The sequence below is a fragment of the Bombyx mandarina genome, chromosome 15, assembly GCF_030267445.1.
Source record: "Bombyx mandarina strain Sakado chromosome 15, ASM3026744v2".
Lineage (NCBI taxonomy): Eukaryota > Metazoa > Arthropoda > Insecta > Lepidoptera > Bombycidae > Bombyx > Bombyx mandarina.
Genome location: NC_143221.1, coordinates 1,788,845 through 1,814,062, shown reverse-complemented (window position 1 = coordinate 1,814,062; position 25,218 = coordinate 1,788,845). Strand labels below are relative to the sequence as shown.

The 25,218-nt window shown below is 36.1% G+C and overlaps 1 protein-coding gene across 4 annotated transcripts; it reads right to left on the bottom strand.

Moving 5' to 3' along the window:
* Positions 1 to 208: 208 nt before the first annotated feature.
* Positions 209 to 24,674, bottom strand: Mvb12 (multivesicular body subunit 12-like Mvb12). 4 transcript variants are annotated; one of them, XM_028173863.2, is made up of 7 exons: positions 24,271 to 24,674; positions 16,274 to 16,555; positions 8,253 to 8,457; positions 7,627 to 7,749; positions 5,940 to 6,303; positions 4,956 to 5,079; positions 209 to 4,856 (listed from the first exon to the last, which is right to left on the bottom strand). In XM_028173863.2, exons 2-6 carry the CDS (start codon positions 16,482 to 16,484, stop codon positions 4,993 to 4,995), a joined length of 990 nt encoding a protein of 329 aa, XP_028029664.1. In that variant the 5' UTR covers positions 16,485 to 16,555; positions 24,271 to 24,674; the 3' UTR covers positions 209 to 4,856; positions 4,956 to 4,992. The 4 variants fall into 4 exon arrangements, with proteins under 4 accessions (XP_028029664.1, XP_028029663.1, XP_089589262.1 ...); XM_028173862.2 differs by lacking the exon at positions 24,271 to 24,674 and adding an exon at positions 23,808 to 24,188; XM_089733136.1 differs by lacking the exon at positions 24,271 to 24,674 and adding an exon at positions 23,658 to 23,768.
* Between the last annotated feature and the right edge of the window lie 544 nt (positions 24,675 to 25,218).

Genomic DNA, 25,218 nt, shown 5'->3' with positions numbered 1-25,218 from the left:
TGTAATCTCGAATTGGCCAAAACATTTTAATAACAAAAATACAGGTTCTAATATTTTTAATTATGTGAGTACAGAAAACAACAATGAACTTCTTTAACCTAAAAACTTGGATCATGATTAAAGAAATTAACAAAGTTAACCAGATCTTAAAGTATATATTACTTATACCATTCATAAAACAAACATATTGAAATGAAACTCTGGAAAATTTAATCAGTCAATAATTTATTTTATTCTCAGTTGGAATTTGAAACAATTATAGTTTGGTGTAAAAAGCTTACTAAAATTCTAATCGAATTTGGATATCACTATGTACATCATAGGAGCTTTACAAAATCACAATACAATTTTGTATTTCGTTTCTTAGTAAGGTGAACTCCCTTATACATAAATAAAAAGAAGATCGCGAATAATACTTAAGAAAGGAAATTAATTAAAATAAAATATTACTCTTTCATTAATTTGAACATTACATAGTAAATTAAAAGATGTCTTTGAACAAATTTTATAAAGATGGATTTAGAAATAAATTAATAAAACTTCAGTCATAATAATACTTGCATAATCTCATTTGTAATAAATTTTATTTTGGTAAATACGCTAAAGGAATTAGGAAAACATGCTTCCTCACAAAACCGATGAAAGGTATTCTATATTTTAAGCCAACCTATGATAATGCGATATTTTAGTTTTACTGTAGTTTTATTCGTATGGAATCGCTATATAAAATCTAAAGAAACAGATATGTACAAAAATTGACGATAGTGCAACGAACATTTATGGGCGGCATACATAATATACTATAAAAATACAATTAAATAACTATGAATAATCTAAAGAATGCTAAAACTACATCTCAGAAACATCAAGATTCACCGGATTATCGCTTTTCAGATAAATTGAGGCACATAACGTTGTTTATATAGTAGAATAATCAAACTTAGTCTATTGTGACCTTTTGTTCGTTTTGTCGAAATTATTGAGGAAAAAAAAACTAACGCAATAAATAATGTTAATAATTAATAAATAATTCCTACAATTCAAACCACATAGTTGGGACGAATGTCATGCGACCAGGTGTGCTATGAAACAAGTTAATTAAATCAGCCAGGTTATGCTACTCTAATTGGTCGACCCGTTAAATTACATATTACATACATCACACAAATTGCAACAATATTATAAAAAGTAATTTAAATAAACGTTTTTTTTTGTAAAATAATTTCATGAGGAATAAATTTTCAAATGTGAACTGAACTGTGTAAGTTATTAAAAAAAACGTGATATTGAAAATTAAGAATATGAATGGTCTACAAACCCTGAAATTAACACATGAATTTCATTAATTAAATAATGTTATTTAAACTTGAGACATATAATTTCATTTCGCTATCTATTGGATATTAGTGTACATGAGTGTTCCTTGCTTGGCATTACGGAGTAGGATACTTTGAACATTTCTTATTTATAATTATGCTGTTTTAATTTAAAATGACACAACAAAATGTTTTTTTTTTTCATTAAATTACATACGCACATTATCATTATATAGTTTCCGAAAACCGGCCAAGACATTCCAGATTAAAATTAAGTGCTAACAAGCGTCATACTGAATGTGTGACGCACATCTCATTTATAGAGGAACCGAAATTAATTGGGACATGATGACATGTATTCTTTAAAATATAAGTTTTAAATATAATTTTTATATTTAATAGCCATCATACGTGTATAAATGTCACTTAATAAATTAAATGTAAAAACAAAAATGCTACACTCATATTTATGCTTTTAGTAAAAATCTATCTATTTAGTATACGAATACATTGAATTTCTATTAAAATCTAATATTTTATTACAATATCTTTCTTTTGTTCTTTCGCTGCGGGCCTATACACAACGCAGAGACGTTCAGAAGAAGTAAATGTTGAATATAAAAAATCGTGACCAATTTTTTTGAGCAAAATCTATTTTTCATTGTAAACTATTACTAAACTTTAGAAACGAGATTAAATTAATTCCGTTCTCATTAAATGTAATTACGATTACATGTTAAGGATTACTGGGCCTAGTTATTTTTATTTAGGGAACAATGTTTCAAGTTTCACTAATACACTAGTTTTATTTTGACTAGGAAAAAGTTCACTAATCGACTATAACGTTACAGCTTCGAATGTAATTGGCACAAAATGTTTTTAATACAGTAAAAACTCCATATTCGCACTTCCTTTATTCGCGTTTTTAAAATACGAATTAAAAAAAAATTCGACCCCTATTCGCGGCTAGAGATTTCTCTATTCGCAGATCGAATCGATACATACACATTGATAAAAAGGATACCAATATGTACGTATTCAACCGAAGAATCTTCGTAAACGCATCGTCAAATGAACTAATAAAAAAGTAAAATAGACCTTATTACAACTAGATCTAAAGTATGTTTTTATTTTGTCAGCTAGGCTAGTTACATATACTATGTAAATAACCATAACATATTCATGGTTTCTATATTCGGAACATACACCCCGCGATTAAGGAGCTTTTACAGTACATGAAACACTAAAAATCACTATTCAAATATAAATTATCTAATTAGATGCGGTTTTGTTTTGTGAAAATTATGTATTCTCGTAAATCCAATTAAATGTCTTCTAGCCAGGACGACCCAAGACTCCTTTATTAACTGGGACATCTTGCATGGCGTACAGGACACATCATCTTCCACAAAAAAAATGACTCCACTAAATATATTTTTGTACAAAATAAATGTAAACGTGTCACAGCTAAAACTAAAAATTATTTTCATAAATTAAACTACATGAATTGAACTTTTAAGAAGTCTAGTTATAATTTTAAAATGTTAAATATATTAGATAAATTTCGAAAATAAAATCTAAATGAAACGTTATAGGACTCAAATACCAATACAGCATTGAGGTCTTGTATTGCACGAATTTGACATACAATAAGAATTATTAATTGATCGCTTTTTTACGTAATAATATATCTATAATTGAAAATTTAAACTAAATAGAGACAGTTAAAAAAAATCACAACAATTAAAAAAATATAATTAATTAATTATGTGGGTTAAAATGAGAAGGACAGAGATATTTTTAAAACAATTATTGATGCGTTGGTTTTATTTCTGAGGAAAATGCGTTGTAATGTTTGAATTGTGGATATCCCCGAGCTGTCCTATTTTGATTATAATAATTAACAGCGTTTAGTAATTCGTCAAGAACAGCCATGGTAAAGCGTTTGAAACTTTCGTATATAATAATACAAAGAGATATGTTTGTATTTTATATCGATCTATTTTCGTTTCTATTTTGTTTCAGTACATACATATAAATACAGTGAAAAACGTGCTCTCTATTTTAAAACTTTTTTTTCTTTAATTATCCTCCTAATTCTTGTGTTGTTTGACATTAGGAGAATTAATTACTGTTTGTAAAGAAAAATAATTTAACATATTACGACATTACGATAAATAGTTTTTTTTATTATTGTTACAAAGTAATGTAACGAGTACTGATCGAAACGGCCAAGGCAAAGGGTTTTTATTCAAAATTATCTATGATCATACAATAAATATTTCGTATTGAGAACCGTAGAATCTGTACAAGAAATATGAATTTGTTGATAAATAAATTAAATTTTTTTGTTATATTCCTACTAGAAAAAAGTTAAAAAAAAAAGTTTTTTTCTGGCAACACTAAAGAATAATTTAATTCATTTTGCCATGTCAATTGTTTTTATATTAATGATATTACACATTAATCACATAATTGTCGTTTCCAAACAGTCTTTCTTAATCACCTAGACAATTCATTATTTTTATTTATCTGCTACGCTCCAAACTTCGACAGTGTTCTCTATCTAGTTGTTTCGTAGTTTCAGCCATGGAGTTCTGATAAGTCTACTCTTAAAACATATCCTGGTGGTAACTAAATGTTCTAATAATGGATAGACGAACTCGGGGCCCCCTGGTGTTAAGTGGTCACCGGAGCCCGTAGACATCAACAACGTGAATGCCACCGCCTACATTCAAGACATGAGTTCTAAGTCTCGGTTTTTAAATTACAGAATTTACAGTAAATTTCTAAACTATTAGTGTTTATCAGTATAATGTGACAATTTGATATTATTATGAACTCAAAAATAGTATAATGTACATACAGGAGTTTTTTTTTTCAATTTTTCTGCGACTTAGTTCAAAGACAAACTCTAGGCTGTATGTTCGAATTACTTTTACGTTTGCGTCTTGCATTTTGTTTCTTGTATGGAGGCTAGTGGTAAGCACTATCTTAGTGTATTAAAAAGTGTTCACTAAAAGTGGGCCAATTAAGGTGGCGCCACAGTAGCAAGCGGTAAGATTTTAAAAACAACACCATAAACTACATACCACACTTGGCTCTGTTTAAAACTGCTATATTCATATCACTTCCACTTCCTACACCAGCGCTATTTCGGTGACTCTTCCAACAATAACTTGCTAAAGTGTCCACCTTTTTCAACTAGTCCCGTAAAGATGGTGCTCCTTACCTCCTTACGAATATTTAAAAAATATATTGTACGTTTTTAATTATGTTTGTTTATAATAATTTTTTCGACTAGTAAAAGCCGAAGAAAATATTACTTTTTTGTTAATATGTACATCGTTTTGAATTTCTTACTGTTTGTGTGATAGTGAAAATTTTTAATTTTCCTGGATAAAGTTTCAAGCGAAAAGTTGTATGTGGCCGCAGGCCCGTGGAGTATATAATTATTTCATATTATTATTATTATGTGAAACTGACATCCTTAGAATTCGCAGATGGCACAATGTTTTTCTCACTTGAATTTGAAGCGTCCTATAAATAACAAATGAAAAATAAATGTTATTACAAAATTTCACTTCGGTTTAATGCTAAAAAGTAACAGTATCGATATCGGTACATTCAAATATACACCTTACGTTTACGTGGATAGAGTCGAGACGGTTTCGTCTCACGTCTGTCGTTCGATTGCGAAGTTGTACGAATAATCACGGTCGAGCTCGAAGCGCGTTCGTTTCTTTATTACCGGGAATTGAGTCTGTAACGAAATATGTATGTATATATGTATAAGTCTCAATAAATGACTGCCATTTTACTGAGATTATATTTCATCCCATATCATCTCATCTCATTCCATTTCATTTCGTTTTCATTTCATTTCATGTCATGTTTCATATTAATCAATTTCATTTCGTTGAAGAGCAACCGGTGCGCAAACCAGCAAAGATCAAGCGATTTGCGTTAAGGGAAGAGAATTGCGGGCGACTGATATGATCAACTAGCGTTAAGTCCCATCACTTTTTTTCATATAAAATTTTTTCATTAAAATGAAAATCAGACTTGACCTAAAGGTCTTAGTTACTAGGTCGAAAAACCCTTAAAAAAATATTATATATATAAATATTATATGTATGTATCGAGGGGTGAATTTAGGGGCTATTTAGTGTTCTTTACCGACATTTAGACACATTGTTATATATATTATTATAAATATGTTGTTTATGTTATTATAAATGTAATAATGTAATATATGTTTATGTTATTATTTTATTATCATTATGTTATTATAAATATGTTTTTTTTTCTTAGATTGGTGGACGAGCTCACAGCACACCTGATGTTAAGTGGTTACTGGAGCTCATAGACATCTATAATGTAAATGCGCCACCCACCTTGAGATATAAGTTCTAAGGTCTCAGTATAGTTACAACGGCTGCTCCACCCTTTAAACCGTAACGCATTACTGCTTTACGGCAGAAACAGACAGGGTGGTGGTACCTACCCATGCGAACTCACAAGGTCCTACCACCATTAAATGTAGTATGTATATATCGAGGTGTGAAAGGCTATTTAGTGTTCTTTACCGACATTTAGAAACATTTTCCTTTCGTTCCTTACCAGCGAATCACTAGGCAGCCCTCGCAGCTTGGAGTTCAACACGAACGGCACTCCTTCCATGCCGTTATATCCTCCCAGGGTCTGGTATATCGTGTTCCTCGGCCCGGGTAGGGGGGCGGGGCCTTTCTTCCTCGCGACCGGCTGAGGGGACTTCGCTTCGGGGACCGGGGACTTCGAGGACGGAGGCCGGGGCGCGGGCCTGCTCGGCTTGATATTATACGAAGGATTCAAGGCCTCGTAGTCGTGGTCCGTCACGAGACCGTTGATTTTGGGATACGAAGCGGGCGACTGGGTTATGTTCAAGTTGTTCAGATCCGTGATGAGAGTGGGAAGCTTAGGAGGTCGTTCGGGTACTGCTCGCAATCTGGAAGATAGGTTTGGTATACTTTGAAAAGGCTACTACTGCAGACCGCCGAAGCAAACCAGTAAAACAGCACCCGGTACCAGAATCCTGCCTATCTCTGCCAAGAAGTAGTCAAGCGTTCCGCGTTGAAAGTACTTTATACAATAAAATTGAGGTTTCTAGGAAGTATCGTATATTCAAAAACTAAACTGTTGGATTCAGTTTTCCTTATAGATTATAATAGAGTTATTTACAGGCATAACATCCTCGTCAAGATATACAGTGGTGGTTATATAATTAGAAACACTTCTTATGAATAAAAAAAGTGTAACTTCACTCAAATAATAAACTCATTAAATGCATAAAATATAAAACATAATATTTTACTTTTAATTACAAAATAAGTCTTACAGATGTAGGAGTTTATTTTCTGTTACTGGCCGCTTGGACGCTTAATTAGATACATTTAAAAAAAGGAACCTCGGCACGTTCTTTTTTTGAAATTGGAGAATAACATTTCTTTCTTGGCTTTTCCTATTACTTTGGCGGCAATTTAAAATTTAATATGAATTTTATTTTGTTCCAAATGTTCAAAATGAAATATATTGTTCATACCTTAAAACTGATTTAAATGTTTTTTTTCCATAATGTAATATTGAATCTGCACTTGTGTACTGGGATTTATATTGTTTTTCTAATAAATGATAAATCGTTGAACATATTCTTATCCTATTTATTGTTTAATTTCTAAATAAAAACGATTGCGGTGAAGTATCATAACAAAATGTCAAGAACCGTTGGTAGTGTTCCTAATTATACGACCACCAGTGTACGTGTGCAGATCACACGCGATAAAAATGAAACCTTCAAAAGTATTCCATCAAATTTCCTCACAGGCTAAATCCTGTAGATGTATGTCTGTCTCTTTTTAGTGTCGCTTTATCGTTTCATCGAGTTTGAAATCGCAGCGCTTTTTTTTTCCTACCTAAGCTGATAGACTTGAGAGACTATTTCAGTTTCTGCTTGACGAGTAGGTGAGCTCACGGGGGTCAAACCGGGAGTGTTGCAAACACTGGTCCTAGCAAGAACAGTGCTTCGCAGAATCTACCACCGGATCGGAAACGCGGCCCACTGAGAAGATCCGGCGAGAAACTCAGTAGGCTGTGTCTGTGGGTTAATTTACTCGTCGAGCCCTTCGTCTCAAGCAACGGGTTCGACGAGGACTGTGACCGATGCTTGTGGTACCTAAAAGCACCGTTAGTAGATCGGGAGGGTGCGTAATGACGTGTTTAAGGCAACCAGCGCTGCTAAAGCAGTTGGTCACCGCAACGCGTCCGTGCTCACCTCCTGTTGGCTTCGGGCGTGAGGTTGGTGACGACGTTCTCGTACTCGTTGTGCGCATGCGTCGGCGACGTGTCCGCGCTGCCCCCGCTCACTTTGTAACACACCATTTTACCGCTTATCGCACTGCGAAAGAATGTTATTAACTTTTTTGATTGTTCAAGCTTTGAGGATCTTATCGAGGGGTCAAAGGCTATCTGGTTTAAGCGACTTTTCGCTTGTTACGTGACATTTATCTTTGTAATTAAAGTTCCGTTTTATTTGCTAATTTTGCTATTAATATCCACAGTTGGACGTTTCCTTTCGTCAAAACCTTTCACCCCTCGTTATCACTATCGGACTTCGCTTTTTTTTCTTCTGTTTTTTTTTTCTATCTATGCCGATAGCCTTGAGAGGCTATATCAGCGTTACCGGACGAGTAGGTGAGCTCACGGGGCTCAAACCTGGGGAAGTTGCTAACACTGACCCTAGCAAGAGCAATGCTTCGCAGAATTTACCACCGGATCGGAAATGCAGATTGGCGAGAAACTCTGTGGGCTGTCGGACTCCACGGATGCCGTATAGAGACAGAGAACTGGATATTTTGTATCTAGTCCAGTCTGAGTAATGGAATCACTGGAAGTACTGACCCGGCCAGAATGAAGCCCTGCGGTGCGGTCCTCATCTTCGAGCAGACGATGACGTCAGTGACGAGTGAGGTGGCGGAGGCGGTGTGACGCGACACGCGCGTGCACAGACGGCGCTTCCCGGCTCGACCCGCCACGCTGTACCCGGCCGGGATCAGCTCTCCGTCGCCGATCACGGCCATCCCGTCCATCACGTACCCCGGTACGCCTATGGGACATACCATTGTTGGAGTTTCTAGAAATACTGGTGATCCTAGAAGTTTGATCTAGAGGTTAATATCAATTCGCCTACAGGAGAATAACTTTGTTGAAGTGTCTAGAAATACTGGCGATGCTAGAAGTCTGGTCTATAGGTTAATATCAATTTGCCTACAGGAGAATAACTTTGTTGAAGTGTCTAGAAATACTGGTGTGCTAGAAGTCTGGTCTATAGGTTAATATCAATTCGCCTATAGAATAATAGCGTTGTTGAAGTGTCTAGAAATACTGGTGATGCTAGAAGTCTGGTCTAAGAGGTTAATATCAATTGGACTCAGTTGTAGATGATTTTCGGAATTTTTGTACGACAGTGTGATGATGTGTACAGAGAGAAACAAATATATCACAACATTTAATAAAACGGGTAGATATATCGTACTATCGCGTTTATTTGTTTAGGTTAAACAAAAATACCATATTTAACTGTCTCAAATTTAGGTTTTACTCCTTCACTCTAGATTTTTTTTATTGTTATAATCGGTGGACGTTCGCCCGGCCCACTCGGTGTAAAGTGGTCAACGGAGCCCATAGACATCAATCAACAACGCAAATGCCGCCACCCACTTTCGAGACAATGCGGTTAATCAGAGGTGCGATTATTGCTAGTTGATACGATGATAATGTCTTATCCTTTAGATCGCGATGACTACTAAAAAATAACCATATATATTTGTAGAGTTAGTAAGAATGGAACGTATGAAAAAAAGAGTGTGGAACGGAACCTTAAGATTTGAGTGAAAGAAAACGGAAAGAAAGGGAAAAGAGAATGACAGAGAATAGAAAGATGGCGAAGACGGTTTTGGCGTAAAACAGGTGTTAGACATTTTTTTATTATAATAACAGAAGATTTTAGAACAGTGGAAGTTTTATTTTATGCGCTGCAATCCCTATTCTACATATTTATGTAGGCATCATGTTCGTACATGATGCCTTAGAAAATCTTATTACTAACAAGCCACTGGGGTATGATCTCGCTTGAGGGACACGTCGTAAATCCACTTGTATCAGTGCTTATCTCTGAGCAAACAGAAGCGGTGATTTGATGTGGAACGTGACCCCGTTACGATCATTCGAGTTACAACGAGAATATGACCTTCACTACAGATATAATAACAGCTTGCAAGACTAGCCGTATTTTTAGTGTCGGCCATTTCGTGTTTAATAACGCGCACATCAAAATTTGCATGAATGTGACCCAAAATTTAGCACGCGATCATTACTAAGGTTCGTCTTTAAAGTCTGCCTGGAATGGCACGACGCTATGTCTTATTGTAAGTACCGTGAAAGGTATTGATGAGATTTTACAGGTGGTAGGACATCTTGTGAGTCCGCACAGATAGGCACCACCACCCTGCCTATTTCTGCCGTGAAGCAGTAATGCGTTCCGGTTTGAAGGGCGGGGCAGCCGTTGTACTGTTAAAAGTGAGACCTTACAATTCATGTCTCAAGGTGGGTGGCGGCATTTACGCTGTAGATATCTGTGGGCTCCGGTAACTACTTAACAGCAGGTGGGCCGCGAGCTAGTCTACCTAGCAAAGCAACAAAAAAAAAGATTGATCGGATTGTTGGGTAGCGGGAGTTATCACAGTATTATTCCCGCATTTCCCATAATTATGCGATCGGTTTGAATGGGAACCGTAATGCAATACCCCCATAGACACAGCCAACAGAGTTTCTCGGCGGATCTTCTCAGTGGGTCGCGTTTCGGATCCGGTGGTAGATTCTGCGAAGCACTGCTCTTGCTAGGGTCAGTGTTAGCATCACTCCGGTTTGAGCCCCGTGAGCTCACCTACTAGTTAAGGTTACGCTGAAATAGCTTCTCAAGTCTATCAGCTTAGGTAGGAAAAAAAAATGCAATACCGAGATTGGGACCTTGTAATCGCAAACCAACGGTGACTTTTCCCCCTACATATTCGCTGGTAGCCTAACGGACATCACGCGGACGGATAGGTGAGCTCACAGCTTCAACCTGAGAGAATTCGTTGACACTAGCCCTAGTGAGAGCACTGTTTCGCAGAATCTACCACCGGAGTGGCTACCCACTGAGAAGATCCGACGAGAAACTCACAGTGAGTTGTGACAACGATGACTTTTTTTTTTTTTTCCTACCTAAGCTGATAGCCCTAGCGGCTATGTCAGCGTAACCCTAACTTTAGTAGGTGAGCTCACGGGGCTCAAACCTGACGATGTTGCTAACACGAACCCTAGCAAGAGCCGTGCTTCGCAGAATCTACCACCGGATCGGAAACGCGACCCACTGAGAAGATCCGGCGAGAAACTCAGTGGGCTGTGTCTGAGAGTTAATTTACTCGTCGAGCCCTTCGTCGCAAGCGACGGGTTCGACGAGAACGGTGACCGGGGACGATGACATTATAGCGTCTGGGGCTATGCTAACCACCCAATATTAAGTAGGTCGTGACTCATTCCGTTCATAAATAGCAAAAAATCTTATTTCCTCTATTGGTTTAGTCATTTGCAAACAGACCTTAAGTAAATATTTATTTAGAAAAATTGATAAAAGCCACTTAAATTAGAATCTTGGCAGTCGCATCACGCGTCACGAGGCAGCTAGGCACGGACGACTTCAAACTTCTTTCATTTATCGTAATCACCATCGTTTTGACCCATTTACATATTGTTACATAGATCGGTGCACCGACACATTTATCAGAACACACAATGCCCAACTGTTTCATTATTAAGGAATGCATTCTGTTAGACGGAGCCCGGGTCACTGCCTCCGTTAATTAAAAGATGAGCCACTTCGTAAAGGAAATGGGAGTGCGTCACTGACGGTAGCGGGAGGAGTGATGACCAACTTTCAACATCATCTATAAAATGAAATGATTATCATTTTTATTTTTATTGCTTAAATGGGTGGACGAGCTCACAGCCCCCCTGGTATTAAGTGGTTACTAGAGTCCATAGACATCTACAACGTAAATGCGCTACCCACCTTGAGATATAAGTTCTAAGGTCTCGGTATAATTACAACGGCTGCCCCGCCCTTCAAACCGAAACGCATTACTGCTTCACGGCAAAAATAGGCAGGGCGGTGGTACCTACCCGTGCGGACTCAAGAGGTCCTACCACCAGTAAGAATTAAAAATACATCTAACCCGTCGCTGGCGCCAAAGGGTTCGGCGAGTAACCTAACCCATAAACACTGCCCACTGACTTTCTCGCCGGATCTTCTCAGTGGGCCGCGTTTCCGATCCGGTGGTAGGTTCTGCGTAGCACAGCTCTTGCTAGAGCTAGTGTTAGCAACAGATTAGAGCCCCATGAGCTAACATACTTGGTCGGTGAAGCTAGTCATACTAATGACCCCTATGAGGTCACTAGAATAGGTACGAAAATAAAAGAGCAGAATTCGATTGACATAGTTCCTATGTATATAATCAGCATTACTTTTATTTATTACCAATCGCACGCAATGCATATGCATAATCTTCGAAAATCGCGTAAAACGTAAGAAATAACAAAATATTAACTGAAAAGATGCGAGACTAAACCTTTAAATTAGTTTTAGTTGTCTATGACACGCTAAAATAAAATACTAAAATATTGGTTGACTAATATTTGACCTTTATTATTACCGATCCCCGATGTTATACTGTCACACCTTATATTAGCTAGCAGCGGGTATTGTACTGTGTTCAAGTGTAGGCGTACTGTGCAGTCACTCACTAATTCAAACCGTTCCACTTCACAGAGCATTTATATAATCGTTCGTAAACGTCTAGATACGACTTGGATATTGTAACCAATGCAAGGGCAGTGAACCAAAGTGGAAAACAAATTTTATTTCGTAACTTTAAAACTGGTGGTACGATCTCTTGTGAGTCCGCGCGGGTAGGTACCACCACCCTGCCTATTTCTGCCGTGAAGCAGTAATGCTTTTAAGTTTGAAGAGGCAGCCGTTGTAACTATACTGAGACCTTAGAACTCATATCTCAAGGTGGGTGGCGACATTTTCGTTGAAGATGTCTATGGACTCCGTTAACCACTTAACACCAGGTGGGCTGTGAAATCGTCCACACAACTATGCAATAAAAATAAAATAAATAAAAATAAACGTTTTGAACTGTATTACTTTCAATCAAGTATGAGTTTGCGTTGGCGGCGCCCGGATTTGGAAAAATGATTACTAATTGTTTTAGGGAGAAACTAAAGATCTAACGAATCGTTTTATTGGTTTGATGATTAATGACTCTGACTGGTGCGCAAGGATTTTCTCGTTTGAGAACCTCTTGAGGCTCGATTTTAAAATCCTTTATTGTGGAGCAATTAAGCCACAATGCCTCTTGTTGAAGATCACAACGTTAACGCCACCCATCCAGCCCAGACATGAGGTCTAAGTCAATTATGAAATCTGAACGTATTACTGCTTCGCGACAGATATAATCAGGGTAATGTATAATAGGAAACAGGGTCTCACTTTACGATCTACCGACCCTTAAAAAAGCTATTACGATATACCGATTAATACAAAATTTACAGGAAATTATTGCGATGAATCTTTGATTGTTTTTCCAAATTCTTTACGAATATACATAAGACGCTAATAAGATTAATAAAATTTCAAGTCGTCTTGCTTGATGGCAGAAAGATTCAGAGAAATTTCGGTTCAAGTCAATTGATAATATCGAATCTGAGGGTCGATTCGTGAAGATTGCAATAAGCTTTCCACACAGAAAATAAATTCGCTGAATAATACACAGTGGGTACACGTACATACATGTAGTTTCACATTATTCATTAGCACTTTACTATCGCGCTGACTCTATTTGCCGATCGTCATCCTCTAAGACTTCAATGACGAAATGCTTAATTTACACGCGAAAACATGTGGATGGTGTGTCATTTTTTTTCAATCAGAACTTGTTGTTTTTTAATCTTTCGATATTAAACTTTCCTTATGTTAGCACTTTTCCTCTATAATGTTAAAAAAACATAAGAGAATCATAAGAAAACATGCATCGAGGCCCCGGACACCAAAATATAAGTTTTGGAATACTTTAACATAATTTATAGACATGATTTGTAAGTTTTTTTTTATTTACATTTTCTGTCCACTCATTTGTTAATACTGAACTGAAAAGTTATTTACTTTTTGCAGTTAACCCTATTAGTGCTTATTATCACATATTTTACAGAAATTGCTAAAGGATTGATGAAAAAGTACCTTATAAAAAAAAAAACTGCACGTAGCAAAATAATAATGTTTTGTTTTAATTGCCTGTGTAGGCAGACGAGCACACAGCCCACCTGATGGTGAGAGGTTACCGTCACTCATGGACGTCAGCAATGCCAGGAGCAGAGCCAAGCCGCTGTCTACGGTTTTTTATAAATATTATTAACTTAATAAAAAGATTAAACATGCGCGCGCTAAGACACGTTCATGTACAGGTCGATACCTAATAATCTATAATCAAACTGTGCTATGGTCGGTATTCCGACGCTCCGCACTATAAACGCATAAATAAAGAGTCGATCTATCGACGGATCGCGCTCAAGAATTTAACATATTAAATGGATATATTGTATTGTTTGGTTCCCAAATAAATCAGCAATGTAAATAATTATTTCCTCTGCGGTTTTTGGCCTTGTATTTGACCGACCCAATTAAGGCATAGCTGAGTCACGAGAGCGATAGAAAACATATAAATTTTGAGTGGCCAAAGTGTTTATGATGACTGACCGAGTCGTACGCATTGCGATCATATTCCGAACTCAAATTTATGAATTTGGACGCGCTAAGCTAATTAATCTATCTGTATATATATAAATCATTTGCTGTTCGTTAGTCTCGCTAAAACTTGATAACGGCTGGACCGATTTGGCTAATTTTGGTCTTGAATTATTTGTGGAAGTCCAGAGAAGGTTTCAAAGGTAGATAAATATGAAAATGCTTGGAATTAAATAAAAATAACAATTTTGTTTTTCCTTTGATGTGTCCCCCCCGTCGGACGGATTCCTTTCGTTAGGTCTTTTATTTATCGATTCGAGGCACTATGAAGTCTGCCGGGTCAGCTAGTCTATACATATAAATAAAATTGGAGTGTCTGTTTGTAATATTGAAATAACCGGTTTTTACTACATACATATGGATATATGAGTCGACTGACTATTATCAAAGCCGGCAATGTGACTTTTGGACAATTATTGGTAAATCAGAAAAACGAATTATTGACTTTGTATTCCATTGGCAGTCACAAAACTCTTCTGAACGACATCTTAGATAAATAACAGGTTAAGTATTAACCTTTATTTAATGCAGGTTTTGAACCGTATTCTTTGAAGGAGACGATTATATTCAAATCAATCTGTATTGACATATCAATAATTTTTTTTTGTCCAAATGCACAGATTGCCACCTTTGATAATAGACGACTCATGTGTACGGTACATACACCAAAATAGCATTTTTTACAGTTTTTGTCTGTCTGTCTGTCTGTTTGTTCCGGCTAAACTCTGGAACGGCTGGACCGATTTTGACAAGACTTTCACTGATAGGTAGCTGATGATATAAGGAGTAACTTAGGCTATTTTTTAAGACTAGCTTCGCCCCCCGGCGTCACCGGCGGTACTACAGTAACCGCGGGTCACATCGCAGGAATCAGCTGTCAATAATAAAATTTAATGTTTCCGAAGCGAAGCGAGGGCGGGTCGCTAGTCTTGAATAAGACTAATTAGCAATTTAATTTAAAACGGAGTTTCGTTGAGCGCGATTTAAGATATGATATTATTCACTATATGTACTTACTGACTTTCATCCCACTCACGTCATTCGCATTACATAACTCCCATCACATTGCATTGCGTGTCACATGCTTAGCAGTGCTATGAAAGGCAACTTATATTCTTCCCGTGGTTCAAATTATTTCCATATCGAATTTTTTTGAAATCGGTTTAATGATTTAAGCGCGGAAACGAAACAAATGGGCTTAATTAATTTCTTATTAATAATATTGTTTACTATTTAAAATCTAACAGTATAAAGACTAGTTCTAAAATTCTTGTAGATGATTTTATTTCAACATCCGATTAGTATGAAATATTTATGCTTTAAATTAATCTCTGTTCACCTGTGAAAATTACACGAAGTTCCAGAGACGTACAGTAAAAAACAAAAAATAGAATAATAATAAAAAATACCTAATTTATGTTCTATTACGCCCTCCTCAGTTATTCACTTTATTGTTATTTTTTTTCAACAGACACACCGAATTCTATTGTTATGTCATGTATTATATTTATGAATTAAAATCAGATAACATTGAATTAGTTGTGTGAACCGTTGATGTGACAAAAGTTTTCATTCCAACTACTTGTTGAGAAAAAGAAAAAAAAAATGTGCACGTTTGTTAACATTAAGTGTAATGTGACCAAAGTAATGAACAAGGAGAAATGTCTAAAGCTTTACCCCTGAATACTACCTATTTTGGGAAAATTGCATTTCTCGTTTTGTAGGACCATGATGACGATTTTACTGGTGGTAGGACCTCTTGTGAGTCCGCACGGGTAGGCACCACCACCCTACCTATTTCTGCCGTGAAGCAGTAATGCGTTTCGGTTTGAAGGGTTGGGCAGCTGTTGTAACTATACTGAGACCTTAGAACTCATATCTCAAAGTGGGTGGCGGCATTTACGTTACGTCTATAGACTCCGGTAACCACTTAACACCAGGTGGGCTGTGAGGTCGTCCGCTCATCTATGCAATAAAAAAAAGCCGAATGGCACATCTCTATTTTTAGTTTACTCACCCTCAGACTTGGAGAGGCAGATGTAGTGACTCGACTTTTTCCCGAACAGTCCATTCTGTCTCTGTAGTCCAGCGTCGGAGTCTTCGTCGTAAGTCCGACTGACCGGCCAGTACCCGGCGGGGCACTTGGCAACTGTCTCCACGATCTGAAGAGATAGAACCGGCCTCTCGTCGGGTAAAGCGCCACCGAGGGCGCTCAGTACTTTAGACATTATGTCATCATCATATCTGTCAGTCTTGATTTCTCGCACTCTTCTAAAACTAATTCAGTCTTTGTCAGCACCTAGAAATATAAATTATCTGATGTTAAAACTTATAGATACCACTGGTACGGAATGCCCGTCTGATCTCAAATCGAATGTTACAATTTATAAATACCACTGATACAGAATGTGCCGCGCCATTTTATATCTCAAATTTGAACAATATTTCCTGTTATAATATATTTATATAGGTGCATTACTACATTTTAACATGTATTTTTTGTACTATGTCGGCAGTGTTGATCCAATAATGATGCGTGTCTTCAATAATGGCGTTCGGCTTCAGGGATATAGTTTTTGGCACGAATCGTTTGATAGAATCAATTAACTCTCACGGTCTTTCTCGAATGCAATAGAATGACTTGCTCTAGACTAGATGTCCAACGAGAACAATTGGGATTAAAAGGGTCGTACCTTCAAAAGCTTTAAAAGAAAAAAGTGTAGTTGTTATACAAAGGAACTTTGTTTAAACTATTTTATAACAAGATTTAAGTAAATTGCTTTTGTCAGACGCTGACCTTCAAACCGCCTCAAGGCTAAGATACCATTGTGTAATATAATATTGATGAGACTAAATTTATGTTTAAATCCCGAAAATACCAGGTCTGCGGTAACTATTCAATACCAGTTGACCCTGCTAGCGTGCCAATGTAATGCATTAAAATAAATGGTGCGTGTGCAACTTGGTGAACGTGAAAGAAGTTAAACTTCTTTTGCGGTATGTAGTATTGTGGTTTTCTTCTTCATTTCTAATCCTTAAATCAAATTTCTCTTGTGCTTGGGAATGCTGTGTATAAGAGAAACGACCTAGCTCGCTTTGTTCTTTCCCTCGCCACGGTCGAGTGATTTGCGTAACGCGTCTATTTTCTCACTCTCGCTCTCCATAAATTGTATCTATTCTCTCACGTCGTAACGAATCTTTCGCGAGTTAAATTTTACTCTCAAAGCGCCTAAAGATGTTTCACTTAAAAAACCCGGCCCCAAACATACGAACTGCTCCAAGGGACGCACAGACGACACACCACGATACGTGTTACATCTTTCAGAAACTCCAATAATGTCCTATTCGATGTGCTTAAATGCATACTGATAGTTTGTAAACACGGGGGCACAGCTGCGTATTGTTTATGAAAACATTGTGTGGAACGAGGCTAGGGAATAACAAAAATGTGGCCACACGTCAGTTATCAAGGATTTGGACGTCAATGAACTCTCAACAGTATTCATTGAACGTAACATTATATACGGTAGTACGTCAATAATACCATTATTATTGTTATGACATTAGATGAGTGAGCGAGCTCATCACACAAGACATCACAAAGTTAATGAGGCCCCCACCCTGAGACATGAGGTCGAAATTGGGTTGTATAATATTGGAACAGCCTTCAAACTGCAAGATTTCGCGATAAAAATATACAAGTTAGTGGTACCTATTCTCCTACCATTCAAATTACACTATTTCGCGACAAAAACAAACAGGTCAATGTCCTCCTACCATTGAAATGACGCCCCACCACCATTAAAGCCCACCACCACCTTGTGACCTTTCCAAGAATAACTTAAAAGATTTCTCAAGTGCTGATGGATCAGTGCATAATTTACAATTGTTAAGAGTCAATTCCGAAAGTTTCTCAAAGGCAAGGGTCAGAAATGAACATTCTAATGTAGTCATGTTATGAGTATGATAGTGTCCTCTCCAATGCAATCACAACATACCATTGTATGTACAGTCCTACATTGTACATTCCTATCTTATCCTATATTATCCTACAGTACATTGTAAGCCTTGTAAAAACTATTTAAAAAAAGCTTTGTACTTGACACGTTCTTATAAATGCTTTAGACAGTCATAGAAGTCACACAAGAAGAGACTTGTTAGCGCTCCTAATTGTCGATGTCTATGAACTATGGTCACCAAACACAACCAATTGAGCTGTAATATCAGTCCACTAAAAATCCCTAGCAGTTAACATCCAACAGATCTACTACATAAGTATAGTGGTAACGAAACATGAACACAAATCCATTGAAAGAAGTAAAACTAATTTTACGGTTTGATCTCACATTTTTTATTGCCATTATATTTTTTATGGTTCAAATAGTTTCCTTTTTACTGACTATATCAGTCATCTGTATCTACGACAACTGCAAAGTATTAGAAATGTCTAATATAATGACAATAAAAAATATAAGATTACAGAGTAAAAGTAGTTTTAATTTTAAGACTAGTAAAAACCAAAGAAAATATAATAGAAAAGAAAGAAGAAATAGTAGTATTCTCTTCTAATTATACCATAGAATATGGATTTAGTAAATATCAAGGCTTAATATCAAAAGCATAATATATGAAAAAACAAACCCTGGGCTTAAAAAAGACAATAGATAATCAGCCTTAATTACCATTATTCAATTTTCATTCAAGTTTCTGTTTCCCATATTACTTTTACATTGTTTATTACAATGATTTCAAAGTGAAGGTTACTTAAATAATTATATTAAAACAGTCTTTGTTGTAAGAGAAATCTTATACACATTTGTTAACATCAAAAACCCAGGATTATGTTTTAGAATATGTATATTACATATTATGTAGAACCAGTGTATTTTTATTAAATCAATAAAATTTATATCTGGTCAACATTATCTGTTTTATTCCTAATTCCTAATTTATGTGCTCTGAATTGTGTTTTTTTGTGTGAAATTTGAAAGTAAAACAATATTCAGTGCAGAAATGAATTGTGATGTTTTGACAAATTATGTATGAGAATAATATAGATTTTTATACTAATTAATTAGTTTGTATTTATTGTAATTAAAAACAGCAGCTACTACTGTTCGACTTTCCGAGGGATGATTATTAAAATAAACTTGGATTAGAAAAACTTGTATATTAAAGTAAAAAATCAATAATCTAGGATACAGTGTCACTTATGACAAGGGTATCATGACAACGGATTTGCGTATTACAGCGCTCTCTAGTGACGGTTTTAGGAGTTGGAAAAAACAGGGTGAACATTCCGCCCACCATGAACTACAAAAGTTCATAGCCAACAATGAGGCCATCAAATTTTACATGTACAATTAACATCTCCATGAAACCGTAACATCTTAACCTAATAGTAATCAATAAAGAACTGCTCAACATGAACTAAATATAAACTTACACATTAAAGAAACCATAATAACGACAAAGTTCAGTCAAGGGTTGCTTTTAAACAGTTCGTACTTACTTACAACTAAACAATAACAAAATACTTAATAGCTGATGCATCCAAAGATACATTTAAGTTACATACATTGCATGAAATATCTACAGTTATTCAGGTAAGTAATGTTTAAAAGCGATAGGCAAAATGCAAAGTTTGGAGACTGGTCTTACAATTTTAGATTTCTTACATTTGATAGTACCCTTGTGACATTATCTGGATCAGTGTGCTTCTGGTACGACCTTGACCATTCGATACATCTTAACTATGTCCGCTGCGAAACATATAGGATAAGTACGCCATTTCATAATTATGTGTCGTAACTCTGGTTGAAGCCTTGGACCTACCAATAAATCATTGTTCAATGACTTGCCGCTGGTACCCTTACACGAAGCGTCGAAAACAACGCCGACCTTCGTTGTACTTTTGTCCTCGCGAACAACCAACTGCATGATGAGGTAGATAAACGCATCCTGGCTTAGCAGCTTCTTGTTTGTCATTAATTACTTCTATATGATTCATAGCCAGGTGGCTACATTTATTACCTTGGATTATTCTTGCTTCAAGAATGGATTATTTTCAAGTTTCTTCTTGAGCAAGTGGATTGTTGTCGCGAAAAGGAAGACCTACAACATAACGACCCAAACTGTCCCTAGTTGTAGTGGATTCAAAGTATCTTTCACAGGATTCTTCTTCCTTGGATAAAAGTGGATGATGCTAGTCAGTTTCAATCTCCCAGAACTGACGCAGCAAATCATTGATTGAGTTGTCATGGGTATGTGCGCTAATAATGTAAGGAGTATCCCCACTAACTTAAACTCGTCCCGACAGGATCCATCCCAGCTGTGTATTTTGAGCTGTCAAGGTTCCAGGTGGATTTCTCAATATGCCTTCTGACAAAACCTGACCATACACATCAGCGCCCAGTAGAAGATCTATATTGCTTGGTGTACCATATCCTGGATCAGCCATCTGCAATTGCAACAATTCCGGCCAATCCTGTAATTGAATTTTCTGTGAAGGAAGAGTGGATGTTAGGCAGTTTAAAACATAGGCTTGAACGGGATAGCTAAAAGAGTTATATGTGGACTGTACTTTAAATTGAACCATATGTTTTACTGAAATACTAGATTTTTCTCCTCCTAAACCAGATATGGTACTTAGAACTGGCAACCTTCAAAGCTGCAAAAGTTGAACTGCGTGTTCACTAATAAACGAGGCTTGAGAGCCCTGATCCAACAATGCCCTAAGTGTGTGATACATACCCTTGTTGGATACATAAACTAATGCGCTAGCTAACATTACTTGACTACTTGATCTCATTTCACTGTTAGAAAAATGGCTGACAACACGCTCCACGTGATCCGCTGCCTGCGGTTCTTGTGCTGGCTCCCGCTGTTGATTAGTGGGCTGACTAGGACCCGCCAGGGTCGAATTGTGAGTGCCGCCTTCCTGGTGCAGCAGCGAGTGATGACGTTGGCCACAGCACCGACAAGCCGTGCGTCGTTTGCACTGTGTTACCGAATGGTTAGCTCCGAAGCAATTGAAACACAGTTTTCTCTTCTGGATGAAGTCCCGGCGATTCCCGATGGCTTCTTGTACAAATTTCTTGCATTGATAAAGCAAGTGATGTCCCGAACAGAATGGGCAGGATACAGACGTCGTCACGCTGAACACCTTCGGTTTATCCGCTGCATCTTTGCCTCTAAACTCTCTTCTTTGGTTTGGTTCTAAAAACTCGAGTGCTCGATATCTTGATTCCAGGAATGATTGGAACTCGCTTAGTGTAGGCCATCGATCAGCCTGTTCGCTTAGTTTTTGTTCCCATTGTTTCTGGGATTCATTATCCAATTTTATTGTGATGAGATATATAATCAGGATGTCCCATGTCGATACAGGTATACCAAGGTTAGATAAAGCGTGCAAGCAATCATTTGTCGTATCGAGTATTTGTTTAACACCGTTGGATGACTCTGAAGATAAAGCCCTTTGGCCCACCAGCCTGGCCAGAATGCTGTTCGCGATGTAACGTTTGTTATTGTACCTTTTGTTTAATAGCTATATTCGTTATTTTCGCATCCCAATATAACATTCTGGTGATTTTCTTCAAACTAACCAGTGTTGTTCCAATAATTGCAATCTCGTTTCGATATATTCCCTTGTTATTCTAGACGCAGGTGACTTTTTGAAATTAATCTTTGCCTTAAATATCTTATTTTGAATATCGGTTTTTTAATATAACTGTCCGGGCCCATTCTTCACATTCACTAGTACTTAGCAACGAAATAGTTTTGATTTTTAATTACGGTTTGTAACATTCTTTGCACTTAAAATTGTTGTTTATCATTAGTTGTTTTCTTATCCGGCTCGAAGGACCATGTTCGACTTTCCGAGGGATGATTATTAAAATAAACTTGGATTAGAAAAACTTGTATATTAAAGTAAAAAATCAATAATCTAGGATACAGTGTCACTTATGACAAGGGTATCATGACAACGGATTTGCGTATTACAGCGCTCTCTAGTGACGGTTTTAGGAGTTGGAAAAAACAGGGTGAACAACTACTATTGTAGACACTTGCAGTTATAGTTTTAATATGTGTGAGTCTAAGGGCAAAGATCTTCTCCATAAGCTCCTATATTTAGCCACTTCTTGAATATTTTTATAACCAAAATAAAGTAAATTGTAATTTCATTAAGTTTTAAGATAGCTATTTCTGACAATGGCAATGAGATTTTTTGGACGGGAGTAAGTAATGATTAAAAAAATTCAAATTATTCTGAATATTTCAATTGTTATCTCTCAAGCCTTTGGACAATGGTTTTGATGTCACAAAGACTGCTACTAAGATACAGAACGTAAAGTAATATTATACCTTAAAATTTTTGGCTTTTGCATGAGTAATTAACAAATTTTCTGCATTTTTTACAGAAATAAAGATATTCTGATTTTTCAAATGTGGAACGATAGGCATCTTCAGGCATATTTTTCTAATCAGCAGAAGAACATTATTTTTAATAAGACATTTAAGCTTTGATGTATTCTGTGAATGAATATAAGATTTTTTTATTTAAATTTAACAAAAGATAGATTTGACAAACATTGAGTCACTAACTTGTTACGGTGTTCTTAGCTGTTTCTTAACAAATTTTCTGCATTTTTTACAGAAATAGAGATATTCTGATTTTCCAAATGTGAAACGATAGGCATATTCAGGCATATTTTTTTAATCATCAAAAGAACATTATTTTTAATAAGACATTTAAGCTTTAATGTATTCTGTGAATCAATATAAATTTTTTTATTCAAATTTAACAAAACATAGATTTGACAAACAATGAGTCACTAACTTGTTACTGTGTTCTTAGCTCCAAGTTCATTGATGAGTAACTCAGCTTTCATGATAAATGATTTTTTCTGTTTTTGCCTTATCTATATTAGATATTTTATTGGTTAAAGCACATTTGATAACAAACTTTAGTGATAAGCTTCACCAATTTATGTGGAGATTACCTAAAAATAAGAATATTGACTAGTGTTTATTTATTTATTTAATGATAATTAGTATTCTTCAGTAATGTTTTGGAATTCTATTTATTCTTTTAGTATGATTAAGGTTATCATTAACACAATGAACAAGTCACATATTCAATAAAATTTACATTAACATTCAATTTAAATTGTATGTCCAATGTCAATTTCTAACATTGCAACTAGCACATTTTACTAAATCCAAGGCATACTAAGTATTGGCCCTATAAACAGTGAATGAAATATAAATAAACTGCCAGTAGTTCATTCATAAGACCAGCCATGATCAAAAACACTATGTAACTTTATCAGATTTTATTAAAATAAATATACCTAGGTAATATAAATCATATCTTAATGATTAGCTCCACCAATACTTACATAAAGATAGTAGTTATTAATATCTAACCCTTCAGATGAAACAAAACACAAATTTATATCCTCACAGAATTTCAATTACAAGAAAACACAATAAAATAAATTTACCTAGGTATAAATCATATCTTAATGATTAGCTCCACCAATACTTACATAAAGATAGTAGTTATTAATATCTAACACTTCAGATGAAACAAAACACAAACTTGTATCCTCACAGAATTTCAATTACAAGAATACACAATAGAATACGATTTGAATCAGATGTTCACTCACACAATGAATCTACACTATAGCTAACTTTCCTTGTGAATTGGTTGTATTAATAATAAACTTGGGTATTTCCAAGTCCCAGATGACAATACAGACGTACGAGCCGTGCGCTGACCGACTTGGCACTGTTCCACAATCTACATTCTACATGTGAAAAAAAAAAACTCAGTGGATGAGTGTGCATTGCAGTGCCTTTATCAATTAAACATTAATTAGGATTCTCCGATCTTGATATAAACATTAAAGTGATTTAAGATGTTTTGTAATGAGGCTGATAGTGCGATCAATGACCCCGTTTGATCAATTAACTTGTCTAGCGGTGAATAACAAATAATAAACTTACCAAGGTTTGAGAACACATGAACCAGCACAAGTCTCCACTTACAAGTTTCTTTTGCGTATTATCAAACGATATTTCACTATTGGGACTCTAGGATAATTAGAGTTATTTTTAAAACAGGTCTATATTTTGTTTTTCTATAATAACGCTAAATTTTAACTAACATGTCAGATTTACATTATCGTTTTCGTAACATAGCGTACATGATAATTTGTTTCAATGGTGACGGTAAGTAAGTAATAGGTATGTACTATTTTCTTTTATTTCTCACAATGTATTATATTTACAACAACATTGAGAACATTTTATCATCGAAGTTTATTTGTAATCTTTTATAACATAGGTAGGTATAATTTTTGTGACACTAAAGATGTACATATAATCTGTGCCGCTCCGACAAAATTTCGGAGACTTGCTTCTTTTTTTAGGATTTTATGACCTGGTATTAACAACCTTTAGGTCAAATCCGAGACTTGCTGAATCACTTTACAGATAATACCCTAGAATTACAGTAGCTATGTGCAAAAAAAAATACTTAAAGCAAAGCACTTTGTGATCCGTGTTTTAAAATTGTAATGTATGTTGAGAACTGCCGGAAGCTTAATGGTTTTATCATGCTCTAACCGGCTTGGGTTAAAGAGTGCGAAAGAAAAGTAGACGATCCCGCTCGGGATTCCATAAGCAGCGTCTGGATAAATCCACAGACTAAGCCCAGGTAGTATAATCTTTTTAGTGGGTCGCAGTTCTGATGTGGTGGTAGATTCTGGGAAGCACTGCTCTTGCTAGAGCTAGTGTTGGAAAAATCGCCAGGCTGAGCCCCGTGAGCTTGCCTACGTGTCCGGTGAAATTAGGCTAAGCCCTTATGGTTACTGGCATAGGCAGATTTTAAACTTTTCTTCGACTAAATGAAAAGAGGTCCAGTTTAATCGTGTGAAGCGACATGACTATGGC

Excerpts from the sequence above, each read along its gene's own strand:
- Mvb12 (XM_028173863.2), bottom strand. The coding sequence starts at position 16,484 with ATGTCTAAAGTACTGAGCGCCCTCGGTGGCGCTTTACCCGACGAGAGG. Across the intron at positions 8,458-16,273 it reads CTGCCTCTCCAAGTCTGAGG|GCGTACCGGGGTACGTGATG; the intron begins GTGAGTAAACTA and ends TATGTCCCATAG. Across the intron at positions 7,750-8,252 it reads CAGGGCTTCATTCTGGCCGG|TGCGATAAGCGGTAAAATGG; the intron begins GTCAGTACTTCC and ends ATTCTTTCGCAG.